Source organism: Perca flavescens, chromosome 5 (assembly GCF_004354835.1).
Source record: "Perca flavescens isolate YP-PL-M2 chromosome 5, PFLA_1.0, whole genome shotgun sequence".
Taxonomy (NCBI): Eukaryota; Metazoa; Chordata; class Actinopteri; order Perciformes; family Percidae; genus Perca; species Perca flavescens.
In genome coordinates, this window is record NC_041335.1 from 21,054,764 (window position 1) to 21,076,911 (window position 22,148).

General features: G+C 39.9%; 1 protein-coding gene across 1 annotated transcript in view; it reads left to right on the forward strand.

The window, feature by feature from the left end:
* LOC114555092 (glutamate receptor ionotropic, delta-2) overlaps positions 1-22,148 on the forward strand; it is a 235,516-nt gene that overhangs the window by 35,489 nt on the left and 177,879 nt on the right. Inside the window, exon 3 of the mRNA XM_028577198.1 lies at positions 14,624-14,677. Within this exon, the coding sequence (XP_028432999.1) occupies positions 14,624-14,677 (54 nt within the window). The remainder of the gene's footprint in view (positions 1-14,623; positions 14,678-22,148) is intronic.

Sequence of the window (22,148 nt, forward strand, 5' to 3'; positions counted from 1 at the left end):
TATTAGCTCTGATCAAAGCAAAAAAGGCACCTTTATCTCAGAAATATCAAAGCTATCTTAACAATAGAGCAATATCTAGGGGTAAATTCATTTGAAATGAATTCATTAAATATGTACTGTAATTAGTAACTCAATTCCACATCTGACAGCATTCCCTTACAGTATTTCTGAAGCTGATTCAAATGGTTTTATATTATAACGTGAAGTTTTTTTTTTATCATTTAAAGATGAGAAAAGACTCTTAATTAAAGTGATTTAAAATGACCTGAATCATGTCAAGTCACCATCAGCCCCCAGAGTTACCTGTAAAACATGAGTGCACAGTGGGGTCAGCTCCTCTGGCGGACAACTTTAGCATATGCTTCAACCTCTGGAGGCCAGATCAGATGTGTAATTGAGGGCCATAACAGCTGCTACTCTCCACTATATACAGCTGGTTATTCCCTTCATTGCTCACTCAAACACCAACCCTTCATCCTGTGATACTAATATGACCCGTTTCTTTGCTTAATCTCATGTTGTAATGCTTTGACTTACAATGACCACTTGTTCAAAAACTTTATGTGTAAATACTCTAATGCCGACCTGGGCATTCCCTGGCCCCAAGGCATAATTTCTAGAAATTATTATTTACATACACACATTAGCAAGGATTTAAAATAATGAACTGCACTGTTAAGTAGCAGCTACAATTAACAGAAGTTACCATTTGACCTGGCCAGGTTGACAACAGCAGACTTCTTGACAACCACGTAAATAAACATTTTGTTACTAAACCCTGGGCAAGTGAATACTGAATGATAATGTATTCATTGTTTTGTTATTATATATGTTGAGAAAACAGGATTTTAGATTGCAGTGTGCTTTGCTTGTTGTTTAGCATTATCAATGCTGCTGAGATATTGCTCTGTTCTTCTATTGATATTTTTAAACATGACTTTCACACTGATAAATGGCTGAATAAATGCAGTCTTGCTGTTGATTAAAAGACTCATAAATTATGTGTTATAATATTATGGGTAATTGGTTTTGTGGTGGTTTAAACATGATCTGTTTTATGTCTGCCCACTTTCTTTTGTAAATTGCCTTATCCTGCTCTTGTCTGACTCTTAGGTTAAAAACAATTTATCATGATCATGGCTGGTAAAAACTCTGTGTGTGTATATATGCAGTACAATGCAAATGTTTATACTTCAGACAGTGTGCACTGTTTAGTCTCCTGTATTCATGTGCAGTATGTGTGTGCCTTTGTGTATGATTGACACTTGTGAAGATATCACCCATATCTGGTGTCATATTCCATTTGACATGTGGTGTACTTTTTATATAGGGCAGTCAGAGAGGGAGTGATAGATGGACAGGTGGACTGACTGCAGACGAATGAAAAGAAGTTGAGGAATCATTTTATATTGGGTCAAAGATTAGTCAACCTGGAGAAGCAGAGCTAGCTTATAGGAACACTTCAGCAGCTTGGTCAGTAAACACACACACATACTGTGCGCACACATTCATTCTTATTTTCCATTACAGACACACAAGTATGAACACACAAAGTAAAAAGCTTTCTTTTCCCCTGTCTGTCTATCCATCCATCTCCATCTGTCTTGCTATCATACTCTCAAACACACACAAACACGTACACAGCCAACCTTTTAGTCCACTCATCTGATCTTGCCATTTCATTTTCCGTTGGTATGGTTTCTGACATTTTAGGGCACGAGTTAATCTTTTAATTCGCCTGGGTTCTGCTCTCTTCTGCCCTGTTTTTCTCCACAGCGACATGACTTATCATCAGTTTGGCCACTGAGCTAATGCTGGGTATCTTTTTATTGCCGCAGATGTCATTAATATTTTTTTTACAAAGGCCAATAAAAGCCTGTACTCTAAAGATGAGTGTCTGTTCTTTTGGCTTATGTTCTACTTTTAAAGTTATATTGATATTGCCTCAAGATGAGTAAACAACATTACTTGGAATTACTAGCCCGGTCTTGTATGCGTAAAATATCTTAAGTGTAGCCTAGAAATCTAGACGCATCCTAGCGGCAGCAAATGTAATTTGCAACCACATCTTGATGTGGGTCTGGCTTGTCATCTTAAGTGTACAGAGTCTCGTTAAATATTTTGCTATTGTTACCCCAGTAGCTTTTTGTGAAGTATTAGTGCAGGATATTTATGAAATAGTCTTCACAGGGAAGTTGGGGATGATAATGGCTTATAAAAAAGTATTACTAAATTGTATTTTCAAACATAGCCTTTGTATTGCAAATCTAAAAGTGTTATTGTAGACAGAAAGTTAAGTCAAGGATAATGAGTCAAGGATTGTTCAAGGTTGAAGCTCATTGAACATTTATGTATGTGACCCAATCAGTGATGTTTACAGTAAGGGTATTTTTTTTTTTGTGTGTGTGTGTGTGTGTGTGTGTGTGTGTGTGTGTGTGTGTGTGTGTGTGTGTGTGTGTGTGTGTGTAATACACAGAATATTGAGTACAGCCCCTTTAAAGTTTACTTAGACAATTAACCATTAATATGAGTTTTGTCCTGGCAGTGTACTATGCCTTCATTTAATGTTCAGGCAAATCCCATTATTGCAAGAATTTTAAATGAATCACAAACACAATGCACTGTGTATATGGTGTGGAATAAGCAGAATGCAAGCTTGTGAACTAAATCTAGATCATATCTATTTTGTATTAGCCAGTTTCCTTCTGTAACTTGGTGGTATTTAATATGGGTTATGGACATGCGTACTAAATGTGTAAAATGAAAAATTCCCCTATCCCCCTTCAGTACTGGAAAAAAAGTAAATCAATTAAAGAACATATACAAACACATAAGCCCATCCACACACACACTGTACAAAGTGTTTACCTTAGACTTATAAAGACAGCTTATTCCATTAGTTCCAGCCATTGATCAGTTCATATCTAAATGTCAGGTTGCATATCGTCATATTTACTGCAGAGGGTTGTGGGGTATGTGTGCTATTGCATGTACATGATTGTGTGTGTATGTGTGTTATACATTCTCTCTGTGGATCTGATCAATAAACTGAAAGGCTGACATTTACACACATACACCCACAAAGGCGTGTGTGCTTCTGCGTACACACAAAGGCACACACATAAACAAGCACCAACAGTTTCAGGATGATGGATGTCTTGCATGTTGGCCCTGTTACCCTTTGACATCACCTCACATACTATCAAAGACTTTCGCTGTAGTATTATATTATATGTCAGACAGAAAGCGAAAGAGGTGAGAGCAATAGAGATAGAAAAAGAGAGGAACTTATAGCTGCTGGGAAATGTCTGCGGAAAGGACAAAAAAGTAAATGACTGCTGCTCTTTTTCCCCTTGTTTTCATCAGAAAGTGAGTGATTGATCAATAATGTCGTTGGTGTGTGTGGGGGTTTGGTGAGCTGGGCGAGACCTTGTCAAGATGAGGTTTGGTGGCTTTTGTTGAGTGTGACAGCTCTCTGTTGGTGTTAGAGAGTGTGTGTGTGTTTGCTTGTGTGGGTGAGAGAGAGATGGAGTTAGACTTCGTCAGATGGGGTTTGCAAAGAGACAATGTTCTTGAGCAATCACTAAAAAGGTTGCATACATAAATTAACGCACAAGTACACATAGACAAAATCTGGATTGTTCAATAGCTCTCAGTCTCTTGCCCCCTGCCTCTCCCTCTTTCTTTGTAGATGATTGGTGTGTGACCACAGCTGGATCAGACTAATTAAACACACAGTAATGGTCGTGATTTGGAGTTATTAGTTGTTGGGAGGAATCACACTGGCCTTTGACACCGCTCTTCCTCATGTCATTGTATGGTCCAGTGCATCCAAGACCAATACTTTATTACATTGCCCTCTGTTTCCGGAAGAAATATCTCTTTTTACACTGTAATGCTGCATATAAAGTCACAGTTTTTCATCCCTCTCTAGATTTTGAACAGGGTGCTTTCACTACAAACTGTTTTGTGCACATTCAGCGTTTCTCACTAAAACACATTGCATGTTTCCGTAAGGTTTATGCTGTCTGCACAGCAAAAACTTCTAAGTCTTGTTATGGATTTCCTTAATTTTTTTTTTGAAAATTCAGGGTACATATTAACTAACAATGATTAAAAAAAATCCCGTCATTATCATCTTTTCCGACTTCAGCTTTGTCCACTGAGGATGACCCACACAAATATTTACACTTTTCACACTTGGTTTTTTGCTTTCTTCTCCTGCTGCCATGCTCCTCTGCCACCAGTACAGAATGAGGTCAACTAAATACATCATACCAAAAACTAGAAAGCCTTCCACTACTGCTTCCTCTATTGCCCCCCAGTGCACTGCAGTAGACAGAGCTGTCAGGTGCATGATAGTCTCGCTTTTCCAGACCGGAGTAGGGTCTGGCTACTCCATATAGCGTCATGGGATGGGAGAAGAACGTGCTCTGGTGTAATGACATTTCTTTACTGTAAACCAATGTCATGCGAAAACTCAGATTGGACAGATAGTCTAGCTAGCTGTCTCAATTTGCCATGCAGAGATCTGAGGAGCAGTTAACAATAGTCCTCATAAATCAACCAGAGTTTAAAATTTCCACAAAGAAAGCGAATGAAAACGGACATACATGCATCCGGTGGAATTTCCTGCGGCACCAGAGCAATCCCGGAAGTGGAACGACAAGGATACACGACTGGGTGTGTGGCTACTGGGGGGTCGAGAAGTGATGCTCAGTGCAGTGCTGTTTTTTCTGTGAATTTGTTTTATTGTATTTTGCGGTGTGGCATTCTTTGAAATACTCATGTTATGGCCACGTGATGCAACAAAACATACTAGAATGTGACTCTCACAGGTAAAATATAAGACTTTATAATTATGGCCTTCTACAGATGGCAGCAATGGATAACATGCCACTACCATATTTATGGCATGTAATATTTCTTATGGACTAAAACCTTTCTGAGCACATTTTGTCGATGTTTTAATCTATTTATTAATCATATGCCATTTGTCCAACTCAATTGCTGCAAACTTTCGCCAAATTATATGCCATTACTCTATACAAACATGAAATCATACCTTTTATGTCTGAGTGGCCCCACTATATTACATTTGAGTTATTGCATACTTAAGGATCGATTTTTTTGTGTTTTTCAAGACAAAGGGGTCTAGTGTCACTTTTTACAACAAACAGTATTCTGAACAAATATGAACAGAAACTGTAGACAAGACACACAGAAAATTAAACACAATATTTACCATTTATTCTTGGCTGTGTGTATTTGCTCTGTGTTAGCCAGTGGTCTATAGGCTGAATGTTTTCTTCATGGCTTGTATGGAACTTAACAATTCTCCATTTGGCCTTGTGTGTCTGCACGTCATGCACACAAGCCATACATGTAACAAATCATACTACACAGTGTTATTGTCCTTAGACACTATCTAACATGACAGCTCACTGCTTTGACAGATGTGTAGGTACATGTGTGTTGGGTGAGTTTACGGGTGTACGTGACATGCAGGTATCATCTAATTTACTTTCATGAGGATGTATTTGAGTGTGTGTAGAGCGGAATACACATTTGTACTTGTTATTGTATTCATACAACATGGCGGTGGAAGAACAAACACTTGAGATTAACACACAAATATGCACACACACACACACACACATTGCGTTTCCCTATCTTTGTGGGGACCCGTCATTGACATAATGCATTCCCTAGCCTCTTACCCTAACCTTAACCATTACAACTAAATGCCTAACCTTTACCCTAACCCTAACCATATCTAATTCTAACCCTAATCCTAAAACCAAGTCTTAACCTTCAAACAGTCCTTTAAAGTTGTGGGGTCCAGCATTTTGGCCCTACAAAGCTGTCCGGAACCCACAAGTATACTGTATTCCTGGTTTTTGGACCCCATAAATATAGTTAAACAAGAACACACACACACACACACACACACACACACACACACACATTTGACATAAAGTAACACACAATCAAACATGCATAAGGCACACTGTGGGAGTAGCATGAGTGAGGCAAGTGACATTAAGCGTAAATGGCAGTGGTGACATGCAGCAGTTATGATGTATCAGGGAGAAAATGCCTCAGTTAGCATGCACTAAATGCTCAATTTAAAAACAGGGAGAGTGAAGGAGGAGGAGAATGCATGGGAGAGATGGGTTTAATGAAAATGTGAGAGTGCTCCTCTCCCGTTGCAATAATGTTAGATACGGGGAAATAGTCTGTGATAAGGTATAAGGGAGCAAGGGAATGTAAGAGTAAGGTGCAAAGAGTTAACATCGCTCATTGATTGACGAAAGGGGGTAATTAAATGTAAAACTGAGTTGAATAAAGTTGTCAAGAGCCTAGGCAGAAAAGTGCCTGTTCATTCCTCAGTCATGCCTTAGTAACTACTTACAATTGTATGTAATGTATTGTAGTGTTACCACTTCATCAATAGTAAATCAAATACAGGAAGACATACATACATAATTGGTTACTGATGGTCATTTCTGGGAAATACAGTACATTATACAAACGCAGCTTCTCCTCTCTGTCTGCCTCATCATTGCTCTCTTATCAATGCCCACTTTCTTCTCAACTCCCTGAGCTCCTTGATGGTTGAGATGATAAAAGTACTCATACTCCCCCACCTCAAGACCCAGAAACTGTCACCTTTAACCCCCCCCCTCGCACATATGCAGACACAGTAACACAAATGAATTATAGTAATCAAAAGGCAGACTTGGATGGACCAGGTTCATCATTTTTTCAAGTGTGTAAATAGATGCTATAATAACTGTATAGTACAGCAAATAAAATTACTTTTGTCCAGGCAAATAATGCAGCAGTGGCTGGACTGTGAGGGAATGCAGTGGTAGAAATGAATCAGTGCAAGTGTGGATGCTTGTGTTTTAGATGTTTGTCTTTGTGTAACTTTTGCATTTGTGTCTGTTCTTTCTTAGGATGTGCTTGCGTGTTTAAGTGTGAAGCTTGGATATTCCTAGTTTGGAGGCAGGACTGTAGGCTATGTGCTTGTTTTGATCACAAATAGTGCATGAAATTAAATTACACAACTAATTTTCAATTTAGAGCACTTTATTCAATAGCAACGCCCACTCTCCCTCTTAAAGCTTCCCCCACAATGTTCTTATGCAATATCTGCTTTTTCATTAATATTTCTTACACTCTCACACAAACAAAGACAAATAGTGATATACTTTCATGAATACACTGTATACTATCTGGGCATACTGTAGAACAAAAGGTAATTCTGTGTTTGACTATGTGTGTGTGTGTGTGTGTGTGTGTGAAATTTTCTCTGCTTCCTGCTTCTTACAGTGCAGACGCTTTGCTGCTTGCTCTTGCCTCTGCTTGCATACTTCTGCTGATAAGCTTACTTTCCCTCTGAAAAAAAATATGAGCAACGGCTCTGGATACTTATAAATCACTGGACTATACATTTTTTTTTTATAGGCATAGTAGGCTATGAGCTATAAGCGGACGAAGATGGATGGATGGATGGATAGGCTATTGCCATTTTTCAACATTTTTCTGCGTGAGCATGGCCTACAAATAGCTCAAGCCTGTTAAAGTGACTGTAGCTAAAGCTAATTAGCAGCAAGATGCCTTCCTTCTCCATGGAGGACTACTACAAACTCCTTCAGAAGATTGCAGTTCTGGAAACCAAAATTTACCGGTTAGAAGTAAACGTGGAAGTGAACAGATCTTGTGGAAATGACACCACTTTACCACTGAACCAAAACAATGGACAAAAGCATGCTAACACACGGCTAATTAGCACCAGCAAGACCACAAACAAACAGGAGAGCTGTGGAACGGATAATAAATCAACAAGTGGTAGTCCTCCCTGGAACTCTTTTGGTGCAAAGCCTAAGAGTAAATCATTTTCCTGGGAATTGGGAGGACGACTAACGGGCAGAGCACAGCGCCCTGAGATTTGTGATTCGACCTGCTGGCCTGCATTACCATCCAGGCAGAGCGCCTCTTCAACCCCTATACTTAGAAGGACACAGCCTTGGACAGGTGCAAAAGGGAAAAACCGCAACAAAATGCCTCCCCAACAACTGAGTGTGCAGGTGGAGAACAGATTTGCTTCTCTGCTGCAGGACCCTGGACATAACCTGGATTGCGTCTCACCGTTACACAGCAGGGTAAGGACTGAGAGCAATTCTAAAATTAAACTGCATGTACCGACCATTCTCTGCAGTTCATTGACAATTTTAACATTTTCTGGGACCGCAGACATCTTTTTAAAGCAGACAGACTCTTACTTAACAATTCAGGAGTAAAGCTGTTCACCTCTAGCCTACTTTACTCTCTGCACCACCCATCTGCTCCCTTGGCCAAGGGCACGAGACAAGATACATCAACACAAACAAAACAAGAGGAAGACACAACAAAGTGCGGCAGTGATCCACCACAGCCCCCACCTGAGCAAGGATTTGACCATGGGAGACTACAGAGCGGAGACAAGAAATCTCAACTCCCCTGTTCACCTATCCAACACTCCTCAAACCCCCTTACCAACCCCGACGAGAACTCCTCGCCCTCCCCATTCCATAGGAGACCAAAGAGCGGAGATCCCATTCTCACCCGTCCAACACTACTCAAACTCCTTTAACAACCATCTTTGAGGATGAGTCGCTCTCTCCTCTTTCCCCCATCCCCATGTTGGAGTTCACTGACCAGATAAAGCAGCTGGTGAATGCTGGAACCAAGTATGCCCCCCTTCCTTCTCCCATCGTTCGCCCCCGGCCAAAAGTAAAATGCCAGGCACCTCTGCCCCCTCAAGAGCGGCAGCTAACTCATTTTCCTCAAACTGATAAGGATGCTTGTTTGCAAAATGCAGCAACCGTTAACTGATATGGACCAGGTCCAGGCTGCATGCCTAGTAGCACTCATGACTCTTTCCAAGACAAGCCTGGGCCCCAGCGTATCAGATTCTTCCACAATTTATGTTGTGATAGGTAATAGAAAAAGAATAACGAATAAGCACTTAACGGCAAACTTTGCAAACTTAGCATCCATTCCTCGTCAGCCACAGTCAGTAACAAAAAATGAAAACACACTAACACTAGCCCTACTAAATGTCAGGTCCTTGTTAGGAAAATTATTTTTAATCAATGATTTTATTATTAAGCACAATCTTGATTTTATGTTTTTAACTGAAACCTGGTTGGACCATAATAACAGTGCTGCTGTTCGCATTGAGTCAGCCCCCCCCTAACTTCAGTTTTATGAGTGAGAATAGAGTGAATAAGAAAGGAGGTGGAGTCGCCATTTTGTTTAATGACTCAATCCAATGTACGCAATTAAATTTTGCAAAATGAAATTTTGCTTCTTTTGAATATGTGGCTCTTCAGCTAAGATCCTCCCCTCAAGCTATACTTATAAATATCTACAGGCCACCTAAATACTGTGCAAACTTCTTTGACAATTTTAATGAACTGCTGTCTATAATCTGTATTAACTTTGACCGTGTAATTATTGCTGGTGATTTTAACATTCATGTTGACGACCCCCAGGACCGAGGAACCAAAGAACTATGTTGTGTTTTTGAGAGCTATGGACTGACTCAGCATGTGACACAGCCCACGCACAATAAGGGGCACACTCTGGACTTGATTATCTCCAAGGGTCTAAACATTTCCAAGGTTGTGGTGACTGATGTTGCTCTCTCTGATCATTCCTGTGTTTTCTTTAACGGCACTATCTTGGTGCCCAAAAGTGTTCAGACTAAGTTAATCAGAAAACGGTATATCACTGAAAACACAAGTGAATCATTCATTCAGCTTTTCTCCTCTACACCCACCCTCTCAGGGGTCTCAGTCACTGAGCTTGTAGATAATTTCAACTGTAAAATTACGAATGTTATTGATGCTATTGCTCCCACTAAGGTCAAATCTGTCTCTGGTAAGAAAAGATCTCCATGGAGAAATTTTATAGTGGTGAGAACAGAAAAAAGAGAGTGTCGAAAAGCTGAACATAGTTGGCGAAAATCTAAGTGCAGTCATTAAGCCACTCCTAAAAAAGAACAATCTAGACACGTCACTAATGAGCAACTATAGGCCGATATTAAACTTTCCATTTTTAAGCAAAATCATAGAAAAAGCGTTTTTTCAACAACTCAACCTTTTCTTATCACTCAACAATAGTTTTGATGCCTTCCAGTCAGGTTTTCGACCACACCACAGCACTGAGACGGCTCTTGTCAAAGTCTTTAATGACATCCACTTAAACTTAAAAAAACTTAAAATTTCAGTCTTAGTATTACTTGATCTCAGTGCTGCATTTGATACAGTCGACCACAACATATTACTTGACCGATTGGAAAACTGGGTTGGTCTTTCTGGCTCAGTACTAAAGTGGTTTGAATCCTATTTAAAGAATAAGGACTACTTTGTGTCTATATATAATTATACATCTGAGCATACAAATATGACATGCGGAGTTCCCCAAGGCTCAGTTCTGGGGCCTCTTCTGTTTAACATCTACATGCTTCCACTGGCTCAGATTATGGAAAACAACAAAATAAGTTACCATAGTTATGCGGATGACACACAAATTTACATAACCTTATTGCCAGGGAATTATAGCCCAATACAACAACTGAATATGTGCATTGAACAAATTAACGACTGGATTTGCCATAACTTTCTTAAATTAAATGAAGAAAAAACTGAGGTGGTTGTTTTTGGAGCAAAAGAGGAACGATTAAAGGTCAGCACTCAGCTTCAAATGACAATGTTAAAAACAACAGACAAAGCCAGACATCTTAGTCTGTAGTCATGGACTCAGACCTAAATTTTAAAAGTCACATTAAGACAATTACAAAATCAACCGATTATCACCTTAAAAATATATCAAGGGTTAAAGGACTTATGTCTCAGCAGGATTTGGAAAAACTTGTCCATGCTTTTATCTTCAGTAGACTTGACTACTGTAACGGTGTCTTTACAAATCTCCCTAAAAAATCAATCCGACAACTGCAGCTGATTCAGAACGCTGCTGCTCGAGTCCTCACTAAAACCAAGAAAGTGGATCACATTGCTCCAGTACTGAAGTCTTTACACTGGCTTCCAGTGCCTCAAAGAATTGATTTTAAAATACTTTTGCTGGTTTACAAATCACTAAATGGTTTAGGGCCAAAATACATTTCTGATCTGCTACTACACTATGACCCACCCAGACCTCTCAGGTCGTCTGGGACAGGTCTACCTGTTGTCCCCAGAGTCAGAACTAAACAGGGGGAAGAAGCGTTCAGTTTTTATGCTCCACATATCTGGAACAAACTCCCAGAAAACTGCAGGTCCGCTGCAACTCTGTTCTTTTAAATCCTGGCTGAAGACATATCTTTTTAATGTTGCCTTTCTTTAAATAACCTATTTTTAACTGCTCTTTCTTTAAAATTCTTATACTGCACTGTACATTTTATTCTTGTCTTTTAATGATCTTAAATTGTTTTTAATTGTTTTCTAACTGTTTTTAATGTTTCATGTTTCATGTAAAGCACTTTGAATTGCCTTGTTGCTGAAATGTGCTATACAAATAAAGCTGCCTTGCCTTGCCTTTGGACTCCTTCATGACTGACATGTGGACGGAGGTCATAATTAGATCAAAATGGTGTTTGGCGGTACCTGACTGAGGATGCACAGTGGTATGATGTTGCAAATCAGTCTTAGTTCTCTCTGTCTGCTTTTAGACTTTGAGAAAAGGCTTACTGTGTATTGACACTGAGTGATTTGATTTGTCCCGAACCGCAGAGCTGGTGTTTGTTTGATCTTCTGACTGAACTGAGCAGAAATTATGCTTTTGCAGAGCTGGTCATAGAGATCAGAGGGATCTCTGTGCTAGCATTAATGCAGCGATACCCAAGTGACTCCTACTTATCATGTTGACATTGAATTGTTAAAAAGGCTATGGTAGTTTGTGTGGACACATACACATGCACACATACAAGGCAGTTTTGGATGTAAGCAGCAATATTTGTAGTAGCTGTGTGCGTGAGACAGAGACAGAAAGAGAGAGAGAGAGAGTGAGAGTGAGAGTGTGAGAGAGAGAGTGAGAGAGTGTAAATGAGTGAGTGAGTGAGTGTATTTCAACCCCTGAGGGAGTCACGTCTAGTGTTAGGAGCCTGCCCTTTCGCTAATTAGCTTGAAACATCTGTCCAGACGGCTGCCAGAGGAAGGTTGTAATGGGACAAGTGAAACACTCCCATCCACCAACACTTGCATACAAGCGAACAACATCAGAATACAGATATTTGCATTACTTTACAAACCCGATCACATTCACAAATTACAGTAAGCCAGGCACACACATTTTTTGCATTTTCCATGTGTAAAATGTTAGTTTTGCTTAAAATCCTTCGTACATATCATTTTAAACCTTAATGAGCACCAAGGGAAGGGAACTGGGGGAAGGGCAGTACGCTAGAAACACAAACAGGCAGAGAAATGGAGAACAGAAGAACAGCTTGCCAAACCTCTGTCCTTTCTTCTCTCTCTCTCTTTCTTTTCTCCCTCCTTCACTGCTCGTTTCTGTTTTGCAATGCTCGCATAGATAGAGACAGAAACAGCCTGAGAGGACATACATAAGATGAAAAATCTCCAGTGTTGTGGTGATTCTCATTGTTTAGTTTTCAGCTATGTTCCAAAGTAAAGTCCGAGGGAGTAGGTAGAAGTAGAGAAGGACAGAGATGCTGTCAGAAAAAAAGAATTAAGGCAAAAATCTAGTTTTCTTTCTCCATCATTCTCCTCCCTGCCTTACTCCTTGTCTGTGTAGCAACCATGTTTCCTGTAGACAAAGTGTTTTACGGCGGCCGTGAATATTACAATGATGAAGTTTTATGGAGACTCTGTGGGAGATTAAAGTACTATTAGCCACGCTCCGTCAGCTCTCTCCAGCTGTTGCCTTTTGTTTACGGCTAAAACAGGTTTTATGACACACGGTACTATAGTCACCTAAACAATTATAGCAAATGATAAACGAGTGGCACTGTATTTTTACACCAGAAGTGGAGGGGGCAGGGGGGTGGAGAGAGAGGGAAGGAAAGTAGCGTGTGCAGTCACAGAGTGAGAAGTGAGCAATTAAAGGAGAGCTGATGGGATGAGAGGTGAGGCAGGAGCAACGATGAGAGAACAAAATTAAAAGGTCGGGTGGGATTGGGAGGGAAGAAAATGAGAGACGGAAGAACTGAGAGGCAAAAACAAGTGTTTCTGACAGAAGAAAGTCAAAAGCAATGTTTTAACCTTCGTTCTTGTACCAAAGTAAATGATACAGACGGAGTGATTGGATGATGGTGATTGCCTTGGAATTGTTTTGTAAAGAGAGAGGTGGGTAAAGGATGAGAGACAAGATAGAGACGATAGACGAGAACAGAAAGAACAGAAAGAGTGGATAACAAATGACAGTATACTGTTTGGCTTGAGTCAGCAGAGAAAGACAACCGAAAAACTACACTAAAACATCTATTTTCTGCTTCCCTACTTGTTGTAGGTTCTTAATGGCACTGACATATATTCTTGAAATGTTACCTTTAGCTATCCTTAAGTGATGTTCTACTTACTTAATGTTATGTAGCTTGTGTCCAGTTTTAGACTCCTGTCTATTTGGGCAAAGGAAGCTAAACTAACTGCATATGTACTGATAATCAAAAGTGTATCACTTCCCAGCTGTGTAAGACAGGGATGTTAGAAGTTGTGTTAGACACAGGGTTCACTGGGAACAGAGGAAAAAAAGAACCAGTTGAACAAGCTGACAGAAAGATAAAAGAAAGCTACTGCTGCTATATCAAGGGAAATTGATGATATTATAACAGAAATATATGTACTGTAGGTGTGTCGGGAGTTCCGAATGGGGCTGCCTAGATGATGTGAGCAACTGTACAGACAAGGCAAAACCATTTAAAAGTGTCCTAGCTGCAGTGTTTAACAATTGTGAAGTTACTAGTTAAGAGTTGAAGAATATAAATATTTAAGTTATACCATTAACAATTCATGGAAAAGGTTTTCTTTTTCCCTGTGCCAAAACATACTATTTTGAGGCAGTGTATTTGTGGCTTGTGTGTGTGTGTGTGTGTGTGTGTGTGTGTGTGTGTGTGTGTGTGTGTGTGTGTGTGTGTGTGTGTGTGTGTGTGTGTGTGTGAATTACTAAGAGACACAGGCAGGGACAGAGAGTGAAGTTAGTCCACTTAGAAGTTTGTGTTGCCTAAATTACTGAGAAGATCTCTAATCTAGAGATTCAAGTTTGAGTATTCTGTGCTTTGCCATATTTGCTTGTCTTTGAAAAGATTTTTGATACCTTGAGCATCTTTGATAACGTTTAGTTTTGATTTGTTTTTTCTCAAATGACTTATGCCAAGCTTCACACTGGGTTTAAACCATGCACATTTCCATAATGTTCTTTTCCATAATATTCACACTTCAGTTACCATAGTTTTATATTATCTGAGCCAGAAAATATATTGAAAGGCAACAATTAAGGGATTACTTCATTTCTTGTCTGCTAACCCTCTGATATTGAAAGCCTGCTTATTTCTACTATATCAATGGCATTTTCTTTTTCTCATTTCTAAATGAGATGGTGTTTTTTTATGTTGCAGGTGGTGGAGACCAACCTGGTGGCCTTCGATTGTCACTGGATCCTGATTAATGAGGTGAGTGCCACGGAAATGACAAAACTGTCGGCGCGTCCACATGATACAAGCCTGTAATGCTACCACGTGCTGCAAGGCTCAGCAGTCCTATTACTAGCTCAGTTATGCAAAGAAAGTTTTCTGCTTGAATCAAATGTTAGTATGCATGACATCCATTAATGCTGCAGGGACAGCCAATCATTATTTTCTGATGTTCGCTTTTAGAATGTCAGTCTTGCTACATGAAGGTTTTTTATTTTTTCCTATTTGATATGGATGAGAGGCTGCAGTAACATTGTCACAATCCCCGCAAGAACCTCAGACACCCTCTCAGTATTGTTTTTGCATTTTCTCAAATGCTAATGCTTCCGGGGAGTGAGGGAAAAGAATGAGACCCGCCCTTGCACTTTAATGAAGATGGCAGGCTTATCAGAGGTAAAAATGTGGATACATCTGTTCAAAACAACCACTTTGTATTAGTTACTGGTTTTATAGAAGGACTTTTCTGCCACTTAAGTGGCTCTCCTCTGCTAATTGAAATAAATGGCACACTATAATGTGCATGTCATAATGTAACACTTGAGACTTTACCGTTCTCTTAGAAAAAAATACTAGATGGCAGATGGCAATGTCAGGCAGCCTACTGAGCAATCTATCATTGCTTGTCTACCTGGTAGGCTACATTCACATCTAGCTGCCTAATAGACTGGTCTGCATCCTGTCAAGCATCTGGTATTGTCTAACACTCTTCAGACCTCCTGGCAGCAACCAGCTCCTTGCGTAGCTTTCTGGGAGGCTTAACATGTCATTATGCAGTCTGCGTGAATGTCTAGCAGCATGTAGCCTGTAACACTTTGTACCTGCTGCCTTTGAGGAATCAGTGGTGAAGTACAGTCTGGCAGGCCAATACTCCCTCAGTTGTTAATGTTTTAGCAATGAAAGAATATCACTGTAGTTGTCACTGTCTGTTTCCATACTGTTCTTATAGTTAATGTGTATATAAAAAATTTACAAAATGCCAGGTCACAGATTTGACTTACACCAAGTGAAGCTTTGTTTGCTTCTTTCTGTTTCATTCATCATTCATATGAGGTTTTCTAACTTCACACATTCACAGATAAGAATGTCAAGTGTGAAATGGTTTTTCACACTAGCTTCTGGCTACCATGTGATACAGTCTGGTTATCACTTGTAGTTACAAAGAGAGTTGTTGGCAACTGACCACTCCTACTCAAGGAACAAAAATCTCTCAGGGAACAGTAGAAGCTGGTAGTGTTAGAAGTGTTGCTAATGTTATTAAGTCAAATCAATTAGTTTATCTCTTTACACTTATGGTACTTCAGCTCCTTTACACTAAAGTCTTGACAACTCTCATGCTTTTGGCATGATGTTCTCAGACTCTGTCTCAAGCTCTCTTGCAAATGTCACAAAATACAGCTAGAACAAGTCGAGCAAAGTGAGTATGATGGGAGGAGACCAGATTGGGTCATAGTCAGAACAGAAAGGCTAAATGATCTTATATACTGTATATATAAAACACTCCAGGATTCGGCTTCAGATTTGGCAAATATTGGTTTTTTTGACGGGGTTCAGAATTTTTTTCCCCCGAGCCTAACCCTACGCTTGCACCATGCGCGCTACGCTGGTCGACATAATGGCGCCGCCGTTGATAACGGGAAGGTGTTTACGTAGGTGGACCGTTCAGTGCAGTAGGCTGTGAGAAAGTGAAAATTGAACTCGTGAGCAGAAAAAGTGTTGTTTGGCAGTACTTTGAGTCAAAAGAATGCGATTCGAGTCGAGCTACATGTTCAATTTGCAATGCCGATTTGTCTCGTGGTAGCAAGGACCCTAAACAATACACAACATCACCGCTGTTAAAACATTTGTGTATGAAACATCCGAAAGAATACGAGTTGTGCAACGTTGTTTACTTCATTAATGTGTTTACTGTGTAAATGGACTGAGGATGGGAGTAGGGTTCGGTTTCGGATTTGGCAGAATCTTAATCAGTGGATTCGGTATTTGGCCGAACCCAAACAAATCTGGATTCGGTGCATCCCTAATATAAACTATATGAAAATGTAGACATTCCAGTTGGCATTTAGCTACCTCCACCCATATTTAATTACCAAAACAATTTGTTTCAAATGCTATCTAAGTTGCAAAGTAGAGATATGGGCTGCATGTTTGATAACTTAATGAGCTGTTCATGCAAACATGCAAAACAAAATGTGCTAATTTAGCCAACTAAAATTAGATAGCTAGTCACTGATAAACTGCTTTCACATTAATATTTGTGGCCAGGATTGTAAATAATAAAAATAGTTTTAATGGAGGAGCGAGACTTGATTCAACAGAGGTGAAAACATAGGCCATGAAAAGGAGAAGGAAAATGAGATGGAGGTAGAAGAAAAAAACAGAAGTGAAGGAAGGAGAGGAGAGAAGTGTTGGAGGAAAGAGATCTTAAAGGAGTCCGGGTTTTCAAAGGTTGCAAAGGCTGAGAAACGTGTGGGGTGTACACAGTTTTTGCATGGACTTTTAGAATGGCTGCTTTACAAAATGAACATGATGTGAGAGATTGTGTTTTCTGCAGAGTACACACAACATCCCATCAGGCGTGTTAATGAGCCAGCTATAACAAGCTGGGTCAAAGCCACTTGTATTGTGCTTCATGTGCTGACTGTTAAATATGACAAAGAACAAAAAAAGAATTAACAGGGTACCCGCGCGGGGTCTTACTTTCAATATTCTAAAAATAAGGCCTTAAAAGTCTTAAATTTCATTCACAAAGTATTACATTTTGTTTACAAAGGTCCTAAATTATTTCTTGTCCTTTCGTAGGAGTAAATACATTCCCTTAATTTCATAAATAAACGCTTTGTGTGTGTGACTTTACAATTTACTCTGTTTATGACTTGGATATTATCATCAGTACAGGTACTGTACTGTACTTTTTCTTTACGCTCTTGACCGTGGAATGTGCGTGGTGTGTTATAATGGAACCCACAGAACTTCTAGGCAAGTCCCGCCCTACGAAGCAGTCCGATTGGTTGGGGTTAGGACCTGAACAATTTGGGTTCCTTTACCTTGTGTAAGCATCGATGCCTGGCCAATAGAAGCGTATGAATGCTATTGAAGGGCAGGTCCCTGCTAGAAGTTGTGTGGGTTCCATAATAACGCGGAATAGAGAGTTGGGCTGCGGCTGTTTTTTTTCTCACCCTGGTGATCGGCACATCTGGGTGATGCCGTCAAAGCATGTTGGCATGTTGGCTGCATTTCAAACATACCCTACAAAAGGTGGAGCACTGCCGAGTGCCGACAAGGTTGTCGTCTCTTATACACAACCCTCTCTCCATTGCTAACGTTGGCTGATCCACCGTTTCATTAGCACTAGACTGACTCGAACGCTGACCCGCTTGTTGTGCTAACCTCAGCCCCATTGCCCTCAGCCTTGTCCGCCAACTGGTTGCATCTGTCGCTAGACCTTTAGACAACCTAACCGATGAGCTAACGTTAACGTGTTAGTAGCACGGTGCGAGAACTGATTGATTTGCGCCCAAGCTTGGATGTTTAGGGCCAGAGCTTGCTCACCAGGTCCACGGATTTATGATAAAAGACCATGTTGCGTCATTGTTATAATTATACATCCATACGTGGGTTCCATAATAACACCTCTATTCCTGCTGCTTTTAGGCAGCCTTCAGATGCAAAAGCAGAACGGGATGACACAATCACTGAAGCAATTGGCATTTACATTGGCATATTGGATTACTTTATATATTATCTCATCTAGTCAAGGTGGAACTAATTGTGACACCTCATAATGCACGTTTAATTTTTAATCATCCTATTTATTTTTTGTTTTTAAGTTTCATAGCATAAGAGCACTTCATGCAACAAACACTTTATTATCTTATGTTATTAGAGTACAAACATGCCTGACATAGCTATTGTGAAGTAAAAATGATTGTTGAGTATTATAATAAAATGTTTTATTAAATTCATTACTTACTCAGGCTTAAAATCCACACTGATTTTCCGTTATAATTTCTAGGTGGTATTACAAAGGTCTTAAAAATTCTTAAATTTAACTTGATGAATCCTGGGGGCTACCCTGATTAAGTTTATTTTTACATGTTAGGCTATTCCTCAATATTTCAGTAACTTGTATAATTGCTCACCCTTTTCTGAATTAAGTCTCGGACTTTCAAGTCTCTTTTAAGTCTCACTTTCCTCCTGAACTGTCTCATCTGGCTGGCTAGTGTTTTTTTTCTAATTTGCTAGTAGCTAAAAATATGTATTAACATCATTACAAACTAGCCGTGGTTCTGGAGAAATTGAACAATGGGATAGTTCAGTCAGATTACAAGTTTATGTTTATGCTAAGGCGGGTAAGGCATTCATGAGGCAGCCATGCTTGATGGTGCTCTGTCTTTTCCTATCTGTATCTCTCCCATTTGCATCTTTCTTTTCAATTTAGACTACTAATAATTCATAATGCCCTCAACAAATTTTAAGAAAAGCCCCATACCCCTCTTTTTAATGTTACAAATGTCCTAATTCTGCTTATAAATATTGAAATTTAGTCACAGACTGTTTGGATGTCGACACAATATTTCCACCATGGGCTATGTGAAGTCCTCTAGCGGAGTGTTTAAAATGGATGAGCAGCTGCAATATTTTGTCATACGTAATGTCCTCTAGGATTGGTTCTTTGGAGAATGAATATTCCTATGTGTAAAAGTGCTCTCCCTCCCTGTGGTTTATTATGGATGAGGGGGTACTGTATGGTTGTCATAACTCGGCTTTATCTACAGCCAACAGTCAGACAGCTCCACTGAGGGGGAGTTCACAGTTCATAATTGATCATCCTTCCTCTCCCTATCTCCTTCTTTCTGCTTAGGCTGAGGGGATGACGATGAGGAGGAGTAGAAACTCTTATGGCTTCTCTTTTTCTCCTTCATTCTCTTAAGTTCGCAGAATAACTCCACTATTGACCTTACTCGTTCCAAATCTCTTCATGGTGTTTCATTTTCTGTCATGCTATTATTCTTGATATTCTCTTTTGCCGTTCACACTCTTTATTTTTCATTATTCTCTTTTTCTCTAGTCATGTCTGCCTTTTTGTCTCTCAAGGGAACAAGTGCATAGTAATGATATGAGATTAGGCTTTTCTGTGATTTTGGCTCGTAACATTTCACTGCACGATATTCTATGAAAGCCATGTAACTGAAATTTTGGGGGTGTTCATGCTTCGAATATGATTGAAGGATTATATTTATGAACATTCTACAAATCTTTGGTTAAAGAAACCCATTGTTCAAACTCCAGAAATATATGGTTGTCAGTGTCATATATTGTTCTTGGAAACATGTTAAAGGTACAAAGTGACAGTTATTTTTGGCTGCAGTCTCAGCTAATTTGAAAAACGTTCTTATTTCCAGCTACAGTGCTTGCAGGGGGGAGGGGGACGCAAGTTAACAGTTGTGCACACTCTGTGCACAGTTGGAAGTTGCCCAGTGTGACTGCAGCCATCTAAGACTACTGTTGTTGCTCAGCGGCTCTCCTGGAGCTGTTGGATATTTTTTTGTGTCTTGTTCAAGGCAAGTGTGACACTACCAGATTTCTCTGCATGGTCCAGGGATCTGAATTACAAACATTTTGCTCACAATTTTGTCTTCCGTTTGCTCTCGCTGTTCATTTGGAAAGCTGTTTCTTTAACAGCCATGCAAGATTAATTCAACTTTTTCTACATAGTCCATAGTGATCCATTGCCATTACTGTATAATGTACTGTCTCACTGATTGCACTTGTGTCGATGGTTCTCCCCTGTTAACTTGTAGTTAACATTTCATGTGTTTACACTATTGCATTTTGTCTTCCCCACCATCTTGCTATACCTACTGTATCTTTGCTCTAACCCTCATCTCCATCTGTATTAGTATTTGATGATTGAAAGACATAGCAAGTATTTGAACCCATAATACTGTAGATAAAGATCACCAAGCCAAGACATGTGGGGGCTGAAACAAGATGTTTTTTTCCAGATTTATTTTTTCTTTTGTTTTTAACAACTTTGAACCTCTGAATACGAGCAAACCAGAGGTATTTGGTTTTCTAATAGAAAAGGGGAGAACACGGAGGAGCTACAAGGGTGAGAAGAGGAGTAGGGACAGCAGGAAGGATCGAAGAATAAATATAACTGGCTTTTTCCCCTCATCTACATATATGAAGAGAGAAGGAAGGATTTGGTGTCTCCAGGGGAGACAAAGGGGGAGGGAGAGCTTTAGGGGAGAAAGGAAGGAGGACAAAGTATAGGGGTCAGGGAAGAAGTGCCAAGAAGAATTGAGAATGATGAATGTGTTTTTGCTGTTGATTCTTCAAGTAAAAACTAAAGACAAGGATAAAACTGTCACATTAAATCACTTCTTTTTTTTCTCATTTACAATATCTCTTACTAAAAGGCAGGTAACGGGTATTCACAGGGGAATAGAGGGAAGAGGAGAGAGGTGATGGGTTGAGGTTGATGAAGCTGCCTGCAGACCAAAACTTCAAGTTTACGTAGTAAACAACTCTTGATTCATTCACTCCATATATGAGCTGCAGGTTGTTTTGGGGGTTACAACTTACCCAAAGCTTCTGGTTACGGGTAGTTGGACTTGGTGCAGAGATTTGGAGGCCACTAAACCATCCTTAAGACTGAATGATTTTGTATCTGAACGTTGAGTTTAAAGGGGGACTTTGATTAATGATAATGGATTACCATTAATGCTACATTTGCTTTGAACAGGAACAAAAACCCTCTCCCACCCCCCACCCTCTGCGATCTTGAGGAAAACAAAACAAACAAACAAACAGAATCACACCTTGCCTAATCACTCTCCTCTAGTTCTTGTGGTGTTGAGGTCATTAAGGGGCCGTCCACAGGGAAACGTTTTTTTGTGCAAACGCACATGTTTTGCATCGTTTGGGCCGACCGTCCAGACGAATCCTGCAAACGCAATGCCTGAAAACGCACTTTTTTGAAACCAGGTCTCAGGGTGAAAAAATCCGAAAACGGCTCTCGTTTGGCTTCATATGGATGGTGAATACGGATCCGTATTGATGATGTCATCGCCACACCCCTCTTTTACACCCTCTCCCACGGCCGCTGACGCACACACAACTGCGCGGAAGCTAAGCGAGCATATCCCATCTCCATGGTCAAACCAGCTCACTTCATCTAAATACTGTGTCTCTGCTCCCTGACCCTTCCCTCTGGACTCTCTACACAAGATATATTGCTAATGTTATGTAGCCAACGTTAAACATCGCTAAAGTAGATGACCGCTCCAGCAGCGAAGTAACGTTAACGTTAGCTGCTATGGCTATCTGTTTATAAAGTGGAAGTAGATAACTTATCAACTAGCTAGCTAATCTGTCTGCTTATCAACTCCTTGAACGGATTATAGTAACTTTTACCACGGCTTATTGTAGAAAGGCTACTGCAAGA